The 23,580-nt window shown below is 46.2% G+C and overlaps 1 protein-coding gene across 4 annotated transcripts in view; it reads right to left on the bottom strand.

Annotated features, from left to right (window-relative positions):
* Nucleotides 1-23,580, bottom strand: part of INSC (INSC spindle orientation adaptor protein) — a 118,055-nt gene that overhangs the window by 8,851 nt on the left and 85,624 nt on the right. For 3 of the 4 annotated variants that reach the window (XM_074336040.1, XM_074336042.1, XM_074336043.1), the window contains exons 8-10: nt 15,609-15,813; nt 11,372-11,550; nt 2,728-2,794 (exon numbers count right to left, since the gene is read on the bottom strand). In XM_074336040.1, coding sequence (XP_074192141.1) covers nt 2,728-2,794; nt 11,372-11,550; nt 15,609-15,813 — 451 coding nt within the window. The remainder of the gene's footprint in view (nt 1-2,727; nt 2,795-11,371; nt 11,551-15,608; nt 15,814-23,580) is intronic. The other variant, XM_074336041.1, reaches the window with a different exon arrangement.

The following is a 23,580-nucleotide window of genomic DNA, read 5'->3' as shown; positions in this document are numbered from 1 at the left end:
CATCCATTTAAATTCCTTGTCTAGGTCCTTTAGGCATCTAAGTTGGCAACCTCTAACTAGGACATAGAGCTGGAAGGGTCCTTAAGAGTTCTTCTAGCCCAGCCGCTCCCTCCCTCATTTCTCAGAGGAGAACCTGAGGTCTGGAGAGAGGATGTGATGTCCCAAGTTCACACAGGAGTCAGTTCCAGTACAGTACCCGAGACAAATGACTCTGAATCTTGCTTGAACCAGATACAATTTCCAGCTCTTCTAGATTCCCGTGCACTGGGTCTGAGTTACTTAGTTATGGACCCTACGGCTATTCAGTCCTGGGAAGGGACCATTTCTCTCTCTGGTGAGCTTCGTAAGTGCTCCATTTCTCCCCACACAAGCTCAAAGGACTCTGCTGGCCCTGCCTTTCTTAGTCTCTATTAACTCTGCCATCACACACTCTAACCTTGGGGCAAGGTGCTTCTCTCCCAAATCTTCTCCCTGGCCACTGAATGGAACATGGTCTTCAGGCTCCCTAGTCCACAATGTCCCTAAGACAGGGTCATTGCTGTTCATGTCCTGTGATATGCATATTATGGCCTCTGGGAACATGAAAAGGCGGAACGAAAATGACAAATTTAGGAAGTACCACAAACTTAAAGATATGTTACTAACTCATCCTGGTTAATGTTCCCATAAAGAAGCCATTTTCCCAACCCCAGCTTTGCACCTGGAGTCTGAAAAAGAATAGTTTCTCATATACTAGCAGGTAAGCTCCACAGGGCAAGGCGTTTTGTCCATTTCCTGCAAGCATATGCCTCAAGTATCCAGAATAGTGATTAGTGCAAACATTTGTTGAATGACTAGCAAATGAATGAATGTGAATGCACTCATGTGAAGTCTTACAGATGTTTAAAGACAAAGTTTTCTTTACATATATACTTTATAAGTCTTGTCTAAAAAAAGATGTGATGCGATGAAATTGGGGCCCAGTATGGCCCCCTTCAACCACACCTCATTACCAACATGCACACACAATTCAAGGCAAGACAGAGAAAAAAAATCACCAAGGTGCAGGGCAAGGCACATCAGTCTCATGCTTTCTGGTGAAAGGACAGCCTTTCAAAGCCCAGACTGAGTGATAGGGCTTGCCCTGTCCAGCTCAGGAGGCCCCTGGCTTTGTCACCACCACTGCTAATCCCTCAAGTCCTGCCCCACTTTGCTAAATTGTCTCTTCATCAACCTCTCTTCAGTTGAGCCATGTGAGGCTATCACTGTTTCCTGAAAGAGTAGATACACTTAGCACAGTGCTCATTCTGTGCTAGACACACTTTTAACAATCTTTCTATGAATCCTCACATCATCTCTAAGACGTAGGTATTACTATTGTTCCCATTTTGCAGATGCAAAAACAGAGGTCACATAGCTAGTAATCAGCAGGACTCAAGCCCAGACAGTCTGTTTTCAGTTTTCACAGTCTCAACCTCTGTGCCATTCTCCCTCTCCTGCATTATTTTATTATAGATGTCATACTTTTGTCATGTTATCACTTTTGTCAAGTTGGGCTCTCCGTCTAGACTGTGAGATCCTCTAGGACAAAGGCAAGGATTTATTTCTCTGTTTGTTCGTTTGTTTAGCACAATGTCAGGCACATAGTTGGTCCCAACAACTGTTGACTGAATAAGTCTGTCAATAGCACACTGCAAACCATATAACCCTCTACAGACGCTAGATATTCCAATCCTAAATCCATAGGCCTTGGGGGACCCACTTCGCTGACCACTTGAACTTAAGGCTCTGAGCGCTGAAGTAACAGGCCACAAAATGACACCTCCCAGACTCCCAGCCTCAGCTGGCTCAGGAAAGTTTTTCATTATTAGCTCAATCACATGGAATTAACACAAAATGGTGTCTTTCAATTAGTAATAGAGCAATGGGGGATGGAAAATGTGAATATTTGTTAAAACAGCAGGGCAACCTGGCAGAAGAGGGTTTAACAAGAGCTGAGGCAGCTGGCCTGGGCTCCCAGCTCACTCATTCTCATTAGTATCTCTGGTTTCCAACCGGTTGCTAATTGCTCCCTTATTTTCCAGTCACAGGGAGCCCTCGCCTCTCTGTTCCCTGCTGCAGGGTGGCTGGCCTGTCCTCCAGCTGGGACGGCTTAGACCAGCTTCAGGTCAACAAAACCTGGACCTTAGTGCACAAGTTAGGAGCAGGGGAGCAAGTGGGAAAGATGCTCTCAGGTGAGGGGTCGAGGGATCCAGCTTGCCCTGACCTGATCGCTCACTTCTCAGGCACTTCAGCTTTCTACGGAAACCAAATCCAACAGGACAGAAATGATTTAAAGTTGGAATTCATCCTATTGTAGGAACAGAGTTTTACATTTTGAATCATAATGAAATCTCCGTCTTCTCTTCACCACCCTAGTGAAAATAGCAACTGCCACCTCTCTACCTTGGGGCTACCTTACCCCCCTCCCTGCTTTATTTTCTGCAAACACGATCACCCTCTGACCTTTACTATCTTTTCATTCACTGTCTGTCTCCCAGTAGAATCAAAGCCCCATGAAGGCAAGCAAGCATTTACATACTGGCCCAGTTGCACATATAAGCATGTGGATATGTATGCTCATGCCTTTGTGGAGACCCACATGTACAGATGTATGTGTCTCCCACAGGCCTTCACACAAACACAAAGGCGCAGGGTCCCGTATAGCCACATAATCCATGCCACATGCACACTGCTGTAAATACACACCGTTCTCCTGAATGATGTCAGAGGCGCACTGCTCTAGGACCGACATGTTTGCCAAGATGGTCACAATCTGGAAAAGAGAATTGAGAAGCTAAGAAAGTGGGCACGCCTGAGCCACAAGGCGATAGCTACAGAGAGCTGAGCCGGGGACTACAGAGCTTTTCTTTAGCCTGTGACTCCTTCCTGTCCCCTTGGTCCATCCTTCCATGGTATTTTCTTTCATCCGCATGGGCTCCTGCCACCCAGCTGTGTTTTCCCAGTGACTTGATGCCCATTCATCAGCACGTGGCCCTGGGATGGACCCCAGGATTCCACTGGAGAGAACAGTGTCACATGAGTAAAGTTGGGGACCCTGTCATCTTTCAGAAGGGTCCCTCTGGCCCCAGAACCTGAAATGCAGACGGAAGGGCAGCATTACAGCCCAAGCATCAGGGACTTTATGGAATCCGAGGACAAAGCTCACGCCCAGCTGCATGTTACAAGACTGTGGCCTCCAAGCCTTGCTTGTTGGTTATCACCAACGGGCTCTGCCTGCAGTAAAGGGATGCTGACAGCAGGTGGACAGGGAGCCTGGGTTACAACCTCACAGGCTGGGCAACCAACAGCCCACCCCATCCTCACCCCTTGGCCTAGTCAAGGTTGCAGAGAGAACTCATGGCACAAAACTGGATTAAGGAATGGACCATCAAGGGACCTTCTGCAGACCCTAAACTGTACTGGCTGCCAAGACACCACTGGAAAATGTTGGAAACTTGGTACCTGTTAACTCAGATATTACCCATGACAGTATCCCTGACATAACCAGCAAAATGAAAATTCACCCACTTCCGTGAATGGGTGAAACAGCACTCTCACCTGGTAAATCATATAAATTAAAAAATAAAATGAAAAGCACCCCTCATTGGTGCAGACCTATCTCTCTTCAAGGTTTCTTCAAGGTTTCTTATATTGTAGCACAATATAACTGGAGGCCATGTCTCCACCTCTGAGGTGGCAGCTGACAGTCTCCTGAGGGCAGTTCAGGGAGCTTAAATTCTGAAACTAGATAATTACTGGATAGGAATGTGATGTTTACTAAGAAAGAGTATTAGCTAGATTTTAATTGGTTCAATATTGGCACATTACTCTGGATAATGAATGCCTGTAACAAATCTTTTAAACAGAAAGACTGCCATATTAATAGAATCTCTATCTCCCCCGTCCCCCACTAAACACATGTTGAAAAGGGACCTGCATCATAGGCTTCTGTGGCATCTGTGTGTGTCATGCCCTTCCAGCTCAGACCTAGGCAGGGGCCTCGCTGGGTAAGCATGTCTGGGGTGCATTGACAGGGGAAGGACAGGAGAATACCCCAAAAGCTTCATCCCCAAAGGCAAGGCTGCCTCACCAGATGTTTTATGAAGGGAATGACAAGCTCCTATTTGCATTTTAGAAAGATAATGGGACTAAAGGAGGATTAGTCCTTGCGAGCCTCCCCCACCCCTTTTAAGATTATGAGTGTGTGAGGGCTGAGGGGAAGGAGTTAGAGGGAAACTATGGATTGATGATGCAGTTAAAAAATGGAAGGTTCCCCAGGAGGCACAGAGTGCACAGTCTTATGAGAAAAGAGACAGAAGGCCAAGTCCGTGTCAGATTACAGCTCATTTGGCTTCCTGCAGGCTGTTAGCAGTAGCAGGGAGCACGACCTCTGCTCCCATCACACAGTGACTGTGACGACCCAAACATCACCAGTCTGGCCTTTCTGAAAAGACACTTGTTTGACATACGGATCCAAAGGGAAAGGATGAGAGAAGGGGAGGAAGGAAGGACAACATGAAAAAGGAAAAAGAAAGCTTTGTCTAAAGCATCAGGTTTATTACACGGCAATTATTAGCTGTGGTACAGGCACAGGTAGGTCTTTGTGTCAAACTAATTTAGATCCTGTTAATGAAAATTACTTCCTCTTTACAGAGCCTGTACCCCATGTGGTTTTCTGAGTTGCAGATGAAGCATTCAATTAAGCACGATTTGAATAAATGCCAATTATGCCCTGCTTGGAGTCCCCCTTTTGAAACACCCTTGTATGCCCCATGACTTAGAGAAAGAGTTTCTTCTTGCACTTAAGCCCAGGGCTAGGATTTTAGGGACAATTGGTTTACCTCATTGGATAAAAGATAGCAATGCTATCAGGGGGAAGCATACAGGGGGCTAGGCAGACAGTTCTCCTCTGGCCCAGGCTAATTTGATCCTGTCTGATGATTTTCAGTTAAGTCCCATTCCTCCTGAGTGAAAAGGCACTGTTCCCTCTGCAGTTATTTGGTGAATCGAGGGGGTATCGGCTTCGAGAAAAGCCCGAGGTGAGAGGCAGTGTGTTGCAGGGGCTAAGGGCATGGATCAGCCAGCCTAGTTCGAAGTCTTGGCTCAATCATTTATTTTCTATGTGATCTTGGCCACATTACTTAACCTTTCTGTGCCTTGGTTAATGAAGGTGCATTAGATTTCTATTGCTACTTGAACCAATCACCACAAACTTAGTGGCTGAAAACAACACACTTCTATCTTGCAGTTCTGGAGGTGAGAAGTCCTAAACGGGGCTTCTGGAGCAAAACTCAAGGGGTTGACAGAGCTGCATTCTTCCTGGAGGCTCTAGAGAAGAATCCGCATCCCTGTATTTTCCAGTTTCTAGAGGCTGCTTGCATTCCTCGGCTCTTGGCACCACCTCACTCTGATCTCAGCGTCCTCAATCACATCTCAGTCTCTGACGCCGAGCCTCCTGCCTCCTTAGAAGAAGCTTTGTGGTTACACTGGACCCATGGACAATCCAGGATAATCTGTCTATATCAAGACCCTTAACTTAATCATATCCACAAAATCCCTTTGGCCAGGTAAGATGACATATTCACTGGTTTGGAGGACTAGGACGTGGACATCTTTGGGGGTGGGTGCATTATTTGACCTACCACAGGACATCAATATGAGATAACCCATAAGTCTGTTGCGAGCATTAAATGAGTTAATGTTTTGTCAAGCACCCACAATATTTGTCAAATAAAATGAGTATAACTTGCCTGAGGGTAAGAGAGTCTGAAAGCACCCAAACCTTGAAAGGCTGTGTCAAGGAGGACTAACCAATGCAATACCCAGCGTTTCCACATGTGCTGTCCATGTGAAATCATTCCCCAAGGAAGGCAAGCTCACAGAGCAGGAGGAACCCTTCTCAGCAAAGAACCCGACCAACTGAGCTCACTGCCTTCTGTGGCATTTTGAAACCAGTTTCCCTTTGGCATCGCAAACTCTGACCACCTTAGGAACATTGAGGCAAATAGCAAGTTGAACCAGAACAGCAGGGGAGCCCCCCGTGTCAGTGGTTCAAGAAGATATGGCCCTGTGTGGTAAGAAAGAGGTTGGCAAAGCCTTTTGATGTCAGCACATGTGCAGAGGAAAAGGTCGACCCTGGGCTGGCCCAGCGCACAGGGCCACAATGGATCCTAAGACACGGGAACACTTGTCCACAATGGATCCTAAGACATGGACCAGGCTTGTCCCATATCCTTCACAATCTCTGCCTGTGAGCACATGCTGACTCTTCCTCTGGCCCTTTCATGTGCTATGTGTAAACTAACACTAAAGACCATACCACATAACAACACAAGTGAGAATTACTTAGGAAACCCACATCGATCTATTAGCCCTGATCTAATAGAACTTACAACACAGAAAATCTGACATCTATTTAGTGACAAGTTATGATTAATTACTTTTATGCTGTGCAGTAATTAGGACAAAAAGTCCAACGGTTCACATGACTGTAATTAGAATTACTTTTTAATTACCAGATGGAATATTTAGATTCCTAGTATCACTGTGTTAATACTTTTAAAACTGTAGCGACCATGTCAATCACAGCCCTGAAACCAGCCAGTAAAATCCCTTTCACTCTCTAGGGGAAGCCCAGTTCTCCTCTCTGTCCTGCCATCTTCCCTCCACATCACTTTCTCCACCAAAGAGCAGAAAGAATCAAGAAAAGGACATTGGTGTGAAGGAAGGGTGTGGTCTCTTTGAACACACTTCCTTCGCTAAGGCCGGTCAGGCAAGAGGGTCCAGGAGAAGGTCCAGCCCTTTCCTTCCCTTCCTCTCTCGGTGAGCCTCTCTCTCCCTCCGTTAGGCAGGTGAGGGGTGAGGGGGCAGCAGGTGCTGAGAGAGCTGGGCAGGAGTGGAGACCAGGAGGGCCCCTGCTTCGGCCCTGAGACAAACCCATGGCTTTTACTTTCTGGTACTCAGGTCTTCTCACTGATGGGCCCAGCTTTCCCTCCTCACTACCAAAGAGACAAGACTGAAGGGCAGAGATTTGGGCTTAGGAGAGAGAGCCACGAAGGCCACAAAACTTCCTTGGATGTAGATCCCACGCTGTTGGTAACCTAGGCCAGAGCACTGTTGCTGGGGATTGCAGTGAGGTTGTGAGCCTCACAGTTTAGAAAGCGTATAAATCCCAGACCATGTTCTCTGTGCTTGTTCTCCCTTAGCTTTGTAGGGAGAGATTTCTGCGCCACATAGGGACTGGGTGTTATAATCCCGGTTTTCTCTGAGCCTCTCCAGAAAGATATGTATGCATATGGATTCATATACAAATAAATGTGTCTACTACTTTTAGTAACTGATAGTCTATATCACAGCCCCCCACACACAGACACAACTTGCATATCCCCACACACAGAATGAAAAACAATACACACCACACGTTGACGCATAGCACACTATGCTCACCACCACGTTAACTACAGTTCCTGGCCCCACCTTCCTGTCCCAAAGCTGACATTTCCTGTCTCAGACCCATCCCAACCAACCCCTGGTTCTAGCCGCAACTTCTGCCCTGTTCATGTTTGAGTATCCACTTTGCTTCTAACTACTTTATGAGCATTATGCCATCTGATCATCATCATGACACAAGGAGGGAGAAAATATTATTATCCCCAGTACACAGATGAGGAAATTGTGGCTTGGAGTGGTTAAGTGATTTGTCTAAAGTCACACAGCTAGAAAATGGCAGATCTAGGATTTGAACTCACGTCTGCCCAAATGCAAAACCTGTGCTATTCCCCTATGTCATATAGGTCATATGTATATGATAGGACTTTATAAACTATAGAGGGCTTTTGCAATGTGAGTCAAAATTATAGCCCCTAGTAACTGACATTTCTGATAAAAGGACTCCTAAAATGGTATTCACAGTGAGGTCTCAGAAATGCTACAAAATCTGGACATTCTAAAATGCGAAGCAGATGATGTGTTTTCATGGGAAGTGTATACTAGTATCTTCTACCTCTATGAAAGCAATAAATTTCTGAAGTCCGCAAAAATGTCATGCTCAGTAAAAGTCTGTTGTGGGTTAGACAAGGTAACAGAGTCCCTTTCACCCTAGGTTCCCACTGCTTGACAGGCAGGGCAGAGGTGAGCCAGCATGAGGCAGTCCCTTTCTCACTGCCCCATGCCACACCTGTAGCTGGATTCCCTAGGTAGCACGACCCCTAAAAAATACCTCCGGGGGATGAAAATACAGGCCACACAGATGGCTTGTTAGCAGGGAGTTCGGTGCTCGATCATATCAGCTCCCCAGATTAGCAGAGGGGCGAGAGCGAGCCCAGGCCCAATACTGCCTGCACCCCCATTCACACCCCGGGGGTGAGTACAGGACAGGCCATCGAGGCTTCTGCTGGAAAAATTAAGTGGACTCAGCTTGCTGAGATGATGGAGAGGTTCTCACTGAGATATCCAAACAGAGATGGACCAAGTATAGATCCAAGACCAAGAGGCTCCACACAGCATTGGCGTCATTGGCAGATGCATTACTGGAAGCTTTACGGGCATTTAATCTCCTAAGTGTTTCAGGGGGTGGTGAGCACTTCAGAGTCTAATTCATCTTCTTTGTCTTCATTACAGAGAGCTCTCTGATCACCTTAATTCTCCCTCTGCCACAGGAAAGAGCCATTTGTTTCTTTAATGGGTACTCTCTCACTAGCTAAGTGGTTGCTCTGAATCAGGGCAGAAGGTGAAGCCATCCTGAGGACGGTGGGAGATGTGCCTGGCTCAGACTTTTAGGGTAGGGGGAAGGGGGAAGAAGAGGGGTGGGAAAGATGGGGTTAGGGGCACAGGGTGGTTGGGGAGTGAGGCAGGAAAACTCCTGATTCCAGATTCAGAAAGAGTTGCCATCTGCCTAGAACTTGACCACATTTTCTCCCCACCTCGAGCCCCCTCCTTCCTAGGAATCAGCAAGGTTTCAAAAGAGCCCAGTCACTCGTCGTGATGAAAAAAGTATCTCTGTACATAGAATATAGAAGATGTCTGAGCTGGAAGAGACCATGCCCATTTAACAGATAAGAAAGTTCCACTCCAGAGGTTCCCCATTCAGGTCTGTGTGCCACACATTCCAATGCCAGTAGTAATAACAGCATTGACAGAGGTTTCCATTTATTTAATAGTTTCTTTGTGCCAGGAACCGTACCAAGAATTTATACTCATTCATTGACTTCACTCTTACCTCAACTTTGTGAAGTATGTATTACTCAACTCCATTCACCGATGAGAAAAGTGAGGTTTGGAGTGAATTGTCCAAAGTTACATGATTATGAATAGAGGAGAAGCTTTGAACCCAGGTCATCTGACCCCCAAATTCCCGTTCTTTCTGTTTCACTACTGGATCTTCTGTGAAATGACCAGAGTTGGTCACGGGAGAGAAACTTGAAGGTGAAGGGACCTAAAATCATGTCAGGTCCATAAGACCCAGCAACTGGAGGTGTCCAGCTGAAGAAGAGAGGGTGGGAGCAAGGTGGGCCTGGAGGGCCCCCATAGCCACTCCCCATAGCCAAGGGCTGTGACTGCAATAGACGTTGGACGTGTTCCCCTCAGACACCAAGTGGGCCAATGGCTGAGCCATCACTTGTTATCCGTCTGTACTGTCATACCTTGTCTTCATGGGGAGCTTGCCCAACTCTTAGAAGTGAGAGATTAGACTACAAAGCAAGTCAGGAACAATATTATGCATGGCTTGGAAGGCCAAGCTGAGGACTTTGTGTAATTCACTATTCATACTCTTCCTTAGAGCATCAAGTTTAAAAAGGAATATTCATCATTTATTAAGGACTTAGTAGGAACCAAGCATTGTATCAGGTCCTTTACGCATATCACCTCACTCATTCTCACAATAATCCTGCAAGGTAGACATTTGTGTCCCAGTTAATAGATGAGAACACCAACACCAAAGAGACTGTGATTTGCCCAAAGTCACTCAATGACTAAATGGCCTGGGCAGGACCAGCGCTCAGTCTCTCTGACCCCACAGCCTCAGTTACCTTCACTTCATTTTCAAAGATGGCAGCAAAGGAGAGTCAAAGACCAAAGTCTAAGTCGGGCCAGGATTTGAATGCTGGATAGCAACTTGACAACCTTATGATTTTGGGTACATCCTCTTGAGCCTCAATACTCTTATCTCTTAAGTGGAGCAAATATTACCAGCCTCAGAGTATTATTAGAACCATATTAGAACACATGATTATGGACTAGAAAATTCTCTCTGAATGGGACTTTCTATGGCCAGTGATGTTAAGGATAAGAAAGAACTGATGAAGTACCATCTTGCTTCTTCCCTTTTATGCCCTAAACAGGCATTTAGAGACCTTTATCCTGGAAGTCAGCGCCAGGTCTAGCCAGGTCTTCAGAAATCCTGGTGAAGTATAAACCTGGGCCATATCCTCAGAGAGGAAAAAAAAAAAACTGACATAAAAGAAATAGGAAGGAATAAATATCATTAGAAAAGTGAACGCTGCATTGTGAGGTGTGGCCTCCAAGAAAAGGAGACAAACCCAGAGAGCTACAGCTGTCAGGGAAGGCTTTCCAGGAGTTGGGGTAGGAGCTGGAATGTGAAGCTGTGGCAGCTTTCCTAGGTGATGAGGCTGAAAGAAACAGGCAGGGATTGGAGGCTAAGAGGTAGAGAGGGAGGAGCTGGGTTAGAGGTTCGGGATCCTCTAACTTAGAGCTCAGGCACCTGGTGGGACTTACAGAGACCCAAAACCTGCCTGATCTACCACCCCCACCCTTTGGTGAGGAAATGGGAGGCTAAATGTGGAGCAGGACAGAATGCCATAACCTCAGAACTCAAAGGCCCTTTAAAACTCCCTCACTCAATGTCTTCAAACACGTTTAGCAGTAAAATCCTTTTTCCCCAACAAAACTTTACATGGAGCTCCAAGATACAAAAATATGGAGATGGATAGAGAGGATGAGGCCCCAGATCAAACCTGTGCTCCAGCCCTCGGTTTTTATGGAGGCAGAGAAGGGAAGAAACTCACTGCAGGGTAGCATGTCAGACAGACCCCAACCAGAGTGGGGCACAGACTGTCAGAGGAGGTTCAGGGACCTTCCCATCATGTCTCTGCCTCCTGGGATACACAGGTGTGAATAGAGCTAGAGAAAGGCCCGGGATGGGGAAAGCGGAGAGAGAGTGAGCTCAGGAAGATGCACAAAAGGCAATAGGTATGTTGAAAGCATTTCCCTTTACTTTGCTACAGAAGGCCACTAACAGGACTAACCAGGCACAGCCAGGACCTGCCCTGGCCTCCTGAGCTCTGTCTTCACAGTTACGGGCCCTGTGCTTGGTCCCTCCTCAGCTCCTCACCTGGTCCCGGGTATAAGGCGTGTCCACTCTCTGCTTGTCACTGCAGGCTTCCAGGAGGACGCGGATGGCATTCAGCTGCAGGAGCATCTCGCAGGCCATTGTGTCAAAGAAGGTGATGTTGGCAAGGGCCGCAGAGGCCAGCAGGAAGACTTCCCCAGATGAGGCCTCTTGGCACAGTTCTGGATGGTAAAGAGGAAAAAAAATAGCTTCACCGAAAAGTGCTTTCACATCAGTTATCTCATTTGGTTGTCACAATGACTCTGGGAAAAAAATCTGGGCAGATGTTTATACTACCCATTTTACAGATGAGGTAAGTAGTCAGTAAAGAGAAATGTGCCTGTCTGCATAAGTAGCAGAGTTGGGATTTGAATCTTGGTGTGTGACTCCCATTCACTCCTTCACCCAACAAGTATCTGCTCAGTGTACACTATGTGTCAGGCACCCTGACATCTTGGGATGGCATGGTGAACAAAGATCAGGTCTTTGCCCCTGTTAAGCTTACATCCCAGTAGTGGGCAAGAGAAGATAAGCTTTGAAGAAATTAATATAAATAATTGCAAATTCTGATAAATGTGAGGGAGAAAATAAATGAGACAGAGAATAATCAGAAGCCCGATGGAGTGTATAAGGAAGGCTTCCCTAACAATGAGGCAGCTGAGACCTTAAGGGAAAAATGGGGCAATCATGACAATATTTGGAGAAGACCATGTTCTAGGCCAAAGGAACAGCACATACAAAGGCCCTGAGGCAGGAAAGGGCTTTTAATCCATTTGTGTCTCCAGGAATGTATACTAGACTGTTGCTAAAATTGCTTAACAAAGAGGCTGACATTGAAACATAAAGACTCTGCCTCTTCCCAGGTGGGTGCCCCCACCATGCTCTGAGAAGATACACTACTCAGCTTTACACAACCACTTTTAGAAAACAGCTTGATGAAAAATAAACTTTGTTAGTGTGGGTGTGGGGGAAAGACTCTACTTCTCCAGGTGCCATCAGCAGAGCTTTAGTATTTCCTTTTGGTCCCAGGATAAGGGTCCAACAACAAGCCCCTGAATGTCAGGCTCTTTCTGATCCTAGTGGCCATAACCCAGACCTAGACAGATTTCCGCACTTACCATCTGTCATTGTGTGAGGTCTTTAAGGAGGAAAGGACGACCCGAATCCCTGTATCCCTCCATCACCTAACACATTCCCTCATGGGCTCCACTTGACCTAGAAGGACTATTGCCTCAGGAGGAGGCATGAAAGGGCTCTGTCCATGGTGCTACAACCCATCCCAGTGGATCCAACTTCTGACCCTCAACTCCAACTTGCCCGACAATCAAAGTGCTTCCTGGGTCCAGACCCTCTCCTACTGATAACACCTCTGGAAAACGCAGGAAGAGAAACTAAACTTCAGTAAAATGACCCCAGGAGAGAAAGGAAATTTTGAAGACAGAGCTTTTTGATGTGGCACTTCTTGGCACCTGCCAATGAATGTATTTACTTGTCCCTACCTATAAAGAGACAGAAACTAACATTAGTTGAACCCCCTGCAGTGTGCCTTGAACTGTGCCAATAAATGCTGAGCACGCTTAAAGTAGAAAATGGTTGCCTCCATTGACAGATGTATAAGCTGAGACTCAAAGAAGTTAATAGCAGCAGCAGTTACCATTTATCTGGCATTTACTTGTGCAAAGTACTGTTGTACATTTTTTACTTCATTAAGTCATTCCATTCTCACAACAACCCACTTTTTTAATCACAACTTTATAGATGAAAAACTGAGGATTCAAATATTGTAATTGCCCCCAAATTGTGGAACTGAGTTTTGTTAATTGTTGGGGCATAGAATCAAATCCAGGTCTGCCTGACTCCAAGTCCCCATTCTTTCTGTACTCCTGGCTGCCTCTTGTCTCTAAGCCTCTTTGATTCATTCCCAGTGATGCTCCTGTGTATTTAGGTTTCAATCAGGAGGGTAATGTCTGCCTCTGGGCAGCCCTGCTCCCCAAAACCCTTATGTGACCACTAAACAACTCAGAATATTGATCTAACCCCCCAGGGCTGGGACAACAAATTAGTCAAGCAATTAAGAATACTATGATTCCCCTTTTCCAATATCATCTGATTTGGGGGGGAGGGGGGACAACTGGGGACATCCAACCCCTTCTGGGCCACCTCCCTACATCCAGAGTTTAGCGTAAGACCACAGGACTCATTGGCCCACTTTGCTACAAGATTTCTTTTAGGTCTGAACACCGACCTTCATTCTTATGTAGTCACCATTGCTGCCGACACAGCAATTAACACAACTATCTAAGTGCCTTTTAATTTGGGGACACATTTATTTGGTGCACATTTATAGCCTGAGTCACCTGAGATGTGTTAGGAAGATTAAGTTGAGGAGTCCAGTGACTCATTTATAAATGATTCCAGGGAATGGCAAGAAATTGGAGGGCTATTTCCCACCAAAGAACAGAGCCCTGGCGTCCTGCCCAGAAGATATATACCATCTGCTGACTCTCCAAGCAGACTCCACAATGCATCTTCATCGGAGTGAAATAAATAGGGAGACTCGTTTTCTCCAGGGAGAAATCCAGCTCAGGCAAAGAAGTAGGAATGGACATATGGCAATAGTGAAAGGTTATTTGGACTATTCATGTTTTGATTTTTTTATTTGCCATCATGTATAAAGTGGGAGATTTTCTATAAAACTTAAAATTTTTGTCTTATCTTTAAAAAAAATCAGACTTTTCTACATGGCAACGATTGACTGGGGTTTATCAGTGATTTCTCCCCTTAATCATTACACACGATTTTCAATTTAATACAGGACTCAAACTTTCTCATTTTCTTCTTCCACTTGGCCCCTTCAGCTCATGTATGTTTCCTGCCTGACTCCAGTCAATGACTGAGTGTGAGGCTGCCAGCAGAAGTGAATCCTCACACTGTGACGTGGCTTTGAAAAGGTCCCTCCAACTCTCTGGGCCCAGGTTTCTTCTCCTATAGTCTGGGCATTGAACTTCATGATCTCTTGCATTTCCTCCAGCCAAGACTTTCATCCATTGGCTTCTGTGTGGTTCTCAATTTTGAATAAACATGGATGATGGCGAACTGATTTCTCCCAGCCTGGCCTCTGGGTGCCACTGCTACAGTGACTAGAAACAGCCATAACATCAACGTAACTGATGCCTCCTCTGTGCAAAGTAATTACAGATCTTCACATTCTAGAGCTAGAAGGATGCTGGAGAGAAACAGGTCCCAACCCCTTGTTTTATATGTTAAGAAAATTGTGGAAAGAGCTTCCCAATGTGACATGGCAAGTGAGTGGCAGAACTTCACACAGTGCCTGCACAGGGCTGCTGGCCAGTAGCTATTTGGGGAATGGATGAGTGAAAAAGCAAAAATGCAAACCCGAGGGTTCTGACTCCAAGTCCCGTGTTCTGTGCTGCCCCTAAACTTTGGCTGTTCCAGATATTCCCAACCCTGGGGCTAACCCTAAATTTTCTGACAAATTAAATTTCCCTTCAGTTTCAGTAAGGTGTGGATCCAGAGACAGTGACAGAGATAGGGATAGAAGCAGAAACAGATCAACACCAGCACTTATAAAAGAAAGGACGTGGTTTGCAAAACAAGCTCCCTGAGGATTGTTATCCTGATGAGTTCTTCTAGTGTCTGCAGGTTTGCAAAGGAAAGCTGAAGGAATAGCCTAGATATTGGGCCATGATTCTCCTGCCAGGAGTACATATGTCTGAATAGGGGAACCTAGAAGAGTCAGTACTTTCAAGAGCCCATGACTCGGGACCAAAGATAGGATTCAAGGTAGCAGGTTGGGGTGAACTGGTGCTCTCTGAGAAGCCATTGCCCCCAGTCATTGCTGCCACATCCATTGGGTACAATAGACTGAGAATTCAGGAACAAAGCCCATCAGAGCCTCTCTGGCTAGGTACCTGATCTTCAAATTTTGAGGTCCTACTCCTCCCTGGGGCTTGTCCTGGTCTCCAATATGAAAGGCCAGTGAATCCCAATCTGACCTCAATTCTAGGAGCTTCTGGGAAGGCTGTGTGCATTTAAGTAGAAAACTTGAAAACAGAGTTCTTTAAAGCCTGGCTCGGATACTTAAGGGTGGGATTTCAGCAAGTGCGATCATCTGTGCAAGAGATATGTGCGGTACAATGTGATCTTCCTGTCCCTTCCCGAAGACAACTGTGATAAGCCTCCCTCACTCAGCGGTCCCCACCCACCCAGGGTGACTCACTGACGAGAGCTGTCACGATCTCCTCCATGCTCTCCAGGAAGCTGCTGAGATGCTGAGTGAAGGGCAGGTGTGGGGAGGTGACCTGAGCAACCACGGCCGCAGCTTCAGCCCGTGTAGCTTCTGAATGGCTGTCGTCCGTCAGGATGTCGGCCAAGCACAGAACACCATCCACCTGCAGATGGAGAGAGGGCACATTCTGTGCATCCTGGGAGAGGACCACAGGATAGGAATGAGACAGAGAATCAAGGGCCCCAACTTGGGCCAGCCCTAGAGCCTCAGTACACTGGGGGCCTCTGCTTTGGCTCCAGCAGAGATTGGTGACCTCCTATGAGCTTCTTAGATAGCGGGCATCAAGCCACGCATCCAGGGGCGAGGCCCTGGTTGTCCACCACAGCGAACTGAAGTAGAAAAATTAGTCACTTAGAACTCTCACATCCCGAGCTCCCATCCTGGCCCCCTCTTACACTCATTGTAGGACTTGGTATTAGTCACTCAGCCTCTCGGAGACTCTGTCCTCATCCACCCACAGGGCGTTGGGCGCATACAGAGATGAAGCGTGTGATGTGAGACCCAGAAGAGATGCTTGACAAATGTTAACTCCCTCCTCCCTTCCTTGCGTTGGCAGCAAGCTGAATTCAACGTCTTTCCTTCCCCATCTTCTTCCACCATTGTCCCCCAAAGAAAGAGGGCTGCTTCCCTGGAGGCCTTGCTCTCTCTGCCCAACCAGAGAAAAACAAACCTGGCACAGTGGGACATGAATGCCAGATAAAGACTTCAGGTTCCCAGTTCTGCCCAAGTCAGACCTGCTCTTGGCACAATAGCTTCTGCATACTGAGTGCTTAATATGTGCCAGCTACCACTCTAAGGGCAGTGTATATGTTAGTATACCATTTGATCCTTGCAATAACCCTCTGTGGCCAGCAATATTATTATTCCCATTTTACAGATGAAGAAACTGAGACACAGAAATGTTCTTTAACTTGCCCCAGATCATAAACTTTAAAAGTAGTTGGTTTGGGATTTGAACCCAAATGGCCTAGTTTCAAAGCTCATAGTTTTGAACAGGACATTACACTGCCTTCTGAGAAGTACCCGAGCTCACACCTCTGCCTCCATCAAGGGTCAGTAGATAAGATTTTTTTGGAGAAAGGGGGGGCAGTAACTTGTCAAGATAAGCTCAGCAGAGCTACTGCAGCCCCTCAGACACCCCAGGACACCAGCCTGCCTGAAGAAACCTGCCGCCAACCACCAAGATCCTTCCCCTGTTAGAAGTGGGAGCTAGGCATGACGCAGGGGCAGAACCAGGGAGAGGTGAGGTGAGGAGATGCTCCCCACAATGCCATAGGCCTGTGGCTCCTGGACCTACACCCTCACTTCCTGTCATTCAGCTCCAATGGGTCTCCAGAGGTCTGCGTTTTGTTTGACTAATTACCACCACTGAGTTCTGAGCCTCCCTTAAATGGCTCTCGGGAGCTGTAAGGTCCATTAGCTGTGAAAGTCTTTGGCAATCTCAGACTCAAAAGAGACAAATGTGGAAACAGGAGCCTGGGGAACTGTCCTCAATAAAACTCACCTGGATGTGCTTAATAAAAGAGAATAAACAGCAGCCAGGCAGCCCCTGGCAGGACTGGATTCATGCCAGGTGTTTGACTAACAGGCCTTTAGAGTGTGGCCTCACTTGAGCTCAGGGAAGGAAAGGGGTCTGCTCTGGGCCTAGACATGGGAAAAGCCCTATTATTGCCAACAAAAGAAACCTCTTAGGCTGAGTTGGCCTTCGTCCCTTTCCTCCTTCCAGCACCATTCAAATCTGCAGCTAAGAAGCTACAGGGTCTGTAGGGGAAAATACGGCAATCAGCCAGTCTCCCTTGGATGCAGGTGGAGTTAAATCCCCGACTCAGTTGGGAACGCCTGTCAGACCCAAATCTACTCCCCGATACTGCTTGGAGATGAGCCATTCTGAACACACTAGAGAGAGCCAGGAGCTGATGGTCCCCAAGGGCCTAGTGCCACCCAAGGCCTGGATGCCAGGCCTGCTCCCCAGCTCAGAATGCTGGTCAGCAACGCCATGAGCACAAGTTTCCTGAGCACATACTGTTTGCCGGGCCTTGTGATGGAGCAGAGGGGCAGTGGGCAGGCGACTCATCCACAAATAGCATTATACAAGGTGACTTCCAATGAGGACGTTCCAGGGGAAGGCCTCCTGGAAGCTGCCCTGACTTAACAGCCACACCCCAGCTGGGGGAGAAGGCCCTCCTTGGAGCTCATGCCCAAGCACCGCACTATCATCGTAACATTTGTCATCACACTCATGGGCCCTGCTTCTCCAAAGGGTGGGGGTTCTGTGGACCAACTGATGATGTCTTGAAATCACACTCCTGGGTCCCGCCCAGACCAATTCAACCAGACTCTTGCGAGGCCTGAAATCTGCCTTTTCACAAGGTCCGAAGCGGACTTCATGCAACAGCGATTTGGAGAAGTCCCACTGTAATGTGATCCTCTGCTCCCTTTTCTGTCCATCTCCCTGGTTCCCCAGGGAACTCCGCAAGCCTGGGGACCACAGCTTGTTCACTCATGGCTGCTCCAAGCCTGGCACAGAATTAGCTTTCTGTAAGTGGGGAATAAATGCAAGGGAGTAAAACTTGACCGAAGACTTGAGGACCCATCTTAGACAAGTGAAGGTAGAGGGATGGCACTGCAGGTAGAGGGGGTATCATGGTCAAAATTCATACAGAGAAGGGCAGCTCTGGAGAAACAGCCAGCTCAGCAACATGGATTCCACATATTCCTGACCCTGGGAAAGTCATCCTGACCCTGGCCTCAGGTGGATTCTGATCTCTTCTCGGCCCTTAGGTTTCCCAGAGGACAGGATCTGTGGTGTCCTGTCTGTGAAACTACCCACTCTCTCACTTTCCTCCTAGTTTGTTTCATATGCTTCAGATCGCTTTTTGTAATTTTTTAATTATAAAATATATCATCCTTCAAAAGAGACTATACATAGCAAATGTATAAGGGATTAAAAATAATAAAATGAACACTGGTGTTTGTATATGTATATACCTAATATCCAGAAAGTCTAATATTAAGAATAAAATAACAGCAGAAAGCCCCCTTTACACCATTCTTGATCTCTTATCTCAGCTTTTCCCTGCTGGATGGGCCACTCCCCAGAATTGTGTGCTTCTTATTACCTTGTTTTCTTTCGAGATTTATTGCATGTGTATATTGTTGAGTTTTAACAAGGTTTTGACTTTGACGTAAATGGGAATCATACTGTATATAGAAATTTGCTATTTTTTCCTCAGTCAGCATTATGCTTGGGAAACTCTTTCCTGTTGTTGCATGTGGCTGAGGTCCATTTATTTTCACTGCTGTGTGGTATTTCATTGTATAAATCAATGGCAATTGAATCAAGAATTCATTTACGCATTCTCCTGTCGGTGGACATTTGCGTCGTTTCCCAGTTTTTCCTATAATGTACAATGCTGCTATAAATATTCTTCTCAATGTCTTCTGGTGCACACGTGCCAGTTTCTCTCGGAGGTCTCAATCTAGGAGTGGAATTACCAGCTCACAGACTCTGCACATCTCTAATTTTACTGGTGTTGCCAAATTGCTTTGCAGAACAGCTGCAGCAATCTATATTCCCACCAGCAATGTATTAACTCGCTTAACTCCAGATTCTTGCCAACATCTAGTGCTGTCAGATTTTAAATGTTTGCCATTTTGGTGGGTGTGTGAAGTTTTTACTGTGATCTGCGTGTCTCCACTTACTACAGTGACGCTAAGAGTCTTTTCATATGTTTTTGTTTTGCTTTGCTTTGCTGTAGTTTTAGTTTAGTTTAGTTTTGTTTTGGCATTTGGATTTCCTCTTCTGTAAAGTGCCTGTACATGCATTTTGCTCATTTTTCTACTTGGTGGATTGTCATGTGGGCCAATTTCCCGGGTCTTTGGCTCTGATGCTACTGACCTGTCACTTAGTCTGTTGCCAGCAAGCTGCCACCAGCCCAAGTTGATCGCTGTATCCATCCCCATCTCAGCAGCTCCGACCCAGCCAGCTCATCACAGTGGGCGACCCAGAGGGCCCCACACCAACGGGCTCTGGGCTCCCAGTGCCTGAACCAATTCCTGTAGCGTCAGAACATGCACAGGATCTGGAGTCACTTCTACCTGGGTCTGAATCCTGTTTCTGTATCTTACTAGCTGGACAATTTTTGTACCTACTCTGAGCTTCTATCTATAAAATGGGGATAAAAATACAAACCTCGGGGTACTGGAAGGTAACTGAGAGATAATATATGTACAATGCCTGCCACACGGTGGCGCCATCATTCCACCTCATCCCCATCTGGTGGCTGCAGTCACTTCCTCTAGACCTAGGGCCCTGTGTCCTACCTGTCTTTCTAGAACTGACAACCCACTGAGAACCTTGTCCCTTTGGCTTGGCGCCCACAAGTTTACCCCCTTGTTTGGGCATCCTCGGATCATGCAGCCCAGAACTAGAACTTTTAAAAGGGGAGTGAATCCTGTTTTAATTCCTGACCAGGACCAAGAAGAGGAATAATCACATTCCCTTAGGAAGGAAACAGAGAGAAAAATAGTCCTATCCCTGCATCTCTTTGTCACTCAACAGACATTAACAGAGCACTTACCTTGTGATAGGCACTGAATTAGGCACTGACACAGAGACGAATCAGGAAGAAATAAAAAATGGAGAAACAAAGACAGACAGACACGTAGAGAAACAAAAAGTGAGAGAGAAAGAGAGAATAAGAGACATCACATGCTTCAAAGGATTTGGGACCTTGTCTGGTGCAGAGCCCTGTCTCACAGGCCCTCTCTTACTTGGCCTCCCTGTAATGCCTTCCCCTTCTGAGCACTCTCTCCATCTTGGCTCTCTTTCCTTCCTGGGACTCCATGATACCCCACTTTTGAGTCTTGTCTCCTTCCTAGCTAACTACTAATTATCATTTTCTCTTTTAGCCTCTCCTCCTGCACATCCATCGAAGGTGTCTTACGCTAGGTTTTCTGTCAGCCCACTTTGCACATCTCAGTCAGTAGCACCCAAACCCAAGTGGCCTCAGTGACAAGTTGTGATGACCCTCACAACTGGCCCTCCAGCCCTGACCTTCTTTCCTGAGAGTCACAACCACATTTCAAACTGCTACTGGAGCTCTTGGTGCTTAATTCCAAAACTAATTTTCCTGGATATTCCACGGGCATCTCAAACCCAGTTCACTTAAACCTGAAGGGGTCATCTTCCCTGTCTTTCCCTCCTCACTCCCCTCTCAGACCCAGGTGAGAAGCCACTCCCCTAGGAACACACACCTGCCTCCCCTCTACAGAGGGTCTCTGTCCTCCCCGCTGTCACACCACTCTGGTCTGACCACAACTAGAATGGGGGTGTTGGGCGATCCTCATCAGTTTGCATGCCCATCCCTGCACTAGATTTGAGCTGCTCAGGGCAGCCCCTATACTGAATCTTCTCTGTCTCTGGCATCCAGCTAAGGCCTGACACACGGCAATTAAGTTGTGAAGTGTGGGCTGAATGATGAGGAAACGGGCCAAGGGAGGGGAAGAGATTACCTAAGTCACAGAGAAGTTAACGCCAGGCCAAGACTCCCATCCTCGTCCTCCCTCTCCTGGCTTGTGCCCCTTCTGTGGGCCTTTGGGAAAGGCAATGAAGGGAGAAGGTGGTGAGTGGGCCAGGTCACTGGGGGCTGCTCAGCTCAGCTCCTAGAGAGGGCCCGGGAGTAACCCAGCCTGAGGCCAGCTTCCTCAGACTCTGGTCCCATTTCTGGAACACCTCCATCCCCAAACCACCCACTTCCCATCCACAGTCATAAACTTAATGATGCCAAGAGAACAATCTAATCAAAGCACTTTCACATCCCTAAAGAAATTGCTGCTGGAAGCACTTATAGGTAATTAGCTTTTACATGGAGCAGGATGGGCCTGGGCCTGAGGCCAAGCGTCCCTCGTGGGAGGGCATGAAAGTGGTGATGAGGATGGTCTGGCCTGGTCATCACCTGGGCAGCAGGACCGATGTACCCAGAGTCCAGATACAGAACATGTCTAAACCTGGTGAACGCTGAGATTCTCCCTGAGGAGTGGGAAGAGTATGGAACCCACGCAGCTGAGGAACCCAAGGTATACAGTTAACATCATATGAGATTTATGTGCAATGTTCTCCTACTGATTATTGGAAAAGCATCAGTGGTGGCTTTTATGCAAATATCTAAGGGACACAACTAGTATACAAAGGGCCATCATATGTCACTGATGCTGGTCTGCTATTTTCCAGTTCATTTTGCATGTTTAGCATTTAGGGAAAGACAGAGGAATTGGTTGCTGGGTTGTAACAGTTAAACAGAATCATGCAAATGCAGTAATGACAGCCACAGGGGAGGGAGCATGACCTAAAGACCCTCAATTTACCTCTTTCACCTTTTTGTCCACATAGACACCTAAATTCTGCAGAAAAAAAAAGAAGTGGAAACCACAAAGCAGTTGGAATCCTGCTCACGGGTCCAGGCAGGATGAATCTATTTGCCCAGGGAACAGTCAGATGGAAAATTCTATCATAGTCTGAGAGGGAAGCAAGGGTCATGCCCAAGGAAACAAAAAGACAAGTGTCAGCCAAGGGACAGGGCAAAGGTTTGGGTGGAATAAATGAACCTGTGGGCCAGAAGCAGGACCTAAATGTGAGATGTAAACCAGATCAGGGCAAGGTTCAGAGGACAAAGTCTGTGAATAGTATAGGGGGTCAAAGGATCGCTTTATAAAATGAGGTATTGGTTTAAGGAGTAGTGGTAGCGCTGACAGCTCAATAAAAGCCACAGAAAGTAAAACAAGCTTTCAGATGAATAATGTTATCCTCCTCCGAAACTAATATATCCTAGAGCCTGCTCAATCTCTTTTGCTATTTCAAACAAGAATCTTTGATTAAAAGTTGAGTGCCAAAATGGATAAATACAAATATTAATATGCAATAGGGAATAAAACGATGGATGAAAGAGATTATATAATAAGTTATTTACCAGGCAAGTTGGTGAGGTGAAGAGAAATCAATGATTGAATCACTGAAGCCTATAAATAGAAAATAAGTTCCCTGTCAAGCAGATTATTTTCCCTAAGGCTGAGTCTCAAACAGATGCCGTAAAGGTATTTGGGGGTGGGAGGAGAGGAGTATATGAGTAGACATCAAAAGGTCACTAAGAACAAGTTCATTTTCCCTTTGGATTAGGATAATTAGGCATTTGCTGATATAAAAATATCAAGTTTTCAGCAAAGCACTACTGGACACAACTGAGATCTGAATTGTACCAAAAGTACTTCTAGGTCAGTGGTTCTTAGCCTCGTTCTCAGATGATTACAATCATTTGGGAAAGTTTTAAAACACTAATGCCTGGCCTTCACCACCAAATTAAATTCTGATTTAATTTGTCTGGGGTAGAATCTTGGCATCAGTATTTTTAAAGATTCCTCAAGTAATTCTAATGGAGATCCTGGGTTAAGCACCACTCTTCTAGAGGTACCTGTGATATAGTGGAAGTTACACAATCTTAGGAGTGAGAAAACCCTGGGTTCACAACTCAGCTGTGCTATTTGCTAACTTGGTGACATGAACAAGTTACATACTGAGTCTCAGTTGTCTAATCCTTAAAATGATAGTGATATCACACTTAATAATGAAATAATTAATAAAATATTAAGAGCAGTCCCCTTGAAATCAGTAACAAGACAGATCTCCATTTTCACCACTCCTATTTAACATTTTGCAGTGGCCCTAGCCAATGCAATAAGACAAGAAAAAGAAAATAAAAGTATAATGATTGGAAAGAGGATGCAAAACTGTCATAATTTACAGATCTCATAATCACATACATCTGTACACATTCCAAATCTATATAAAATCCAATAAAGTCTATGCACCATTAAAATTAATAAGTGACCTTAGCAAGGTCATTAGGTA

This window comes from Rhinolophus sinicus, linkage group LG06 (genome assembly GCF_036562045.2).
Source record: "Rhinolophus sinicus isolate RSC01 linkage group LG06, ASM3656204v1, whole genome shotgun sequence".
In the NCBI taxonomy this organism is placed as follows: Eukaryota; Metazoa; Chordata; class Mammalia; order Chiroptera; family Rhinolophidae; genus Rhinolophus; species Rhinolophus sinicus.
Note: the sequence above shows the minus strand (reverse complement) of the source record. Positions and strands in the feature narration are given on the sequence as shown.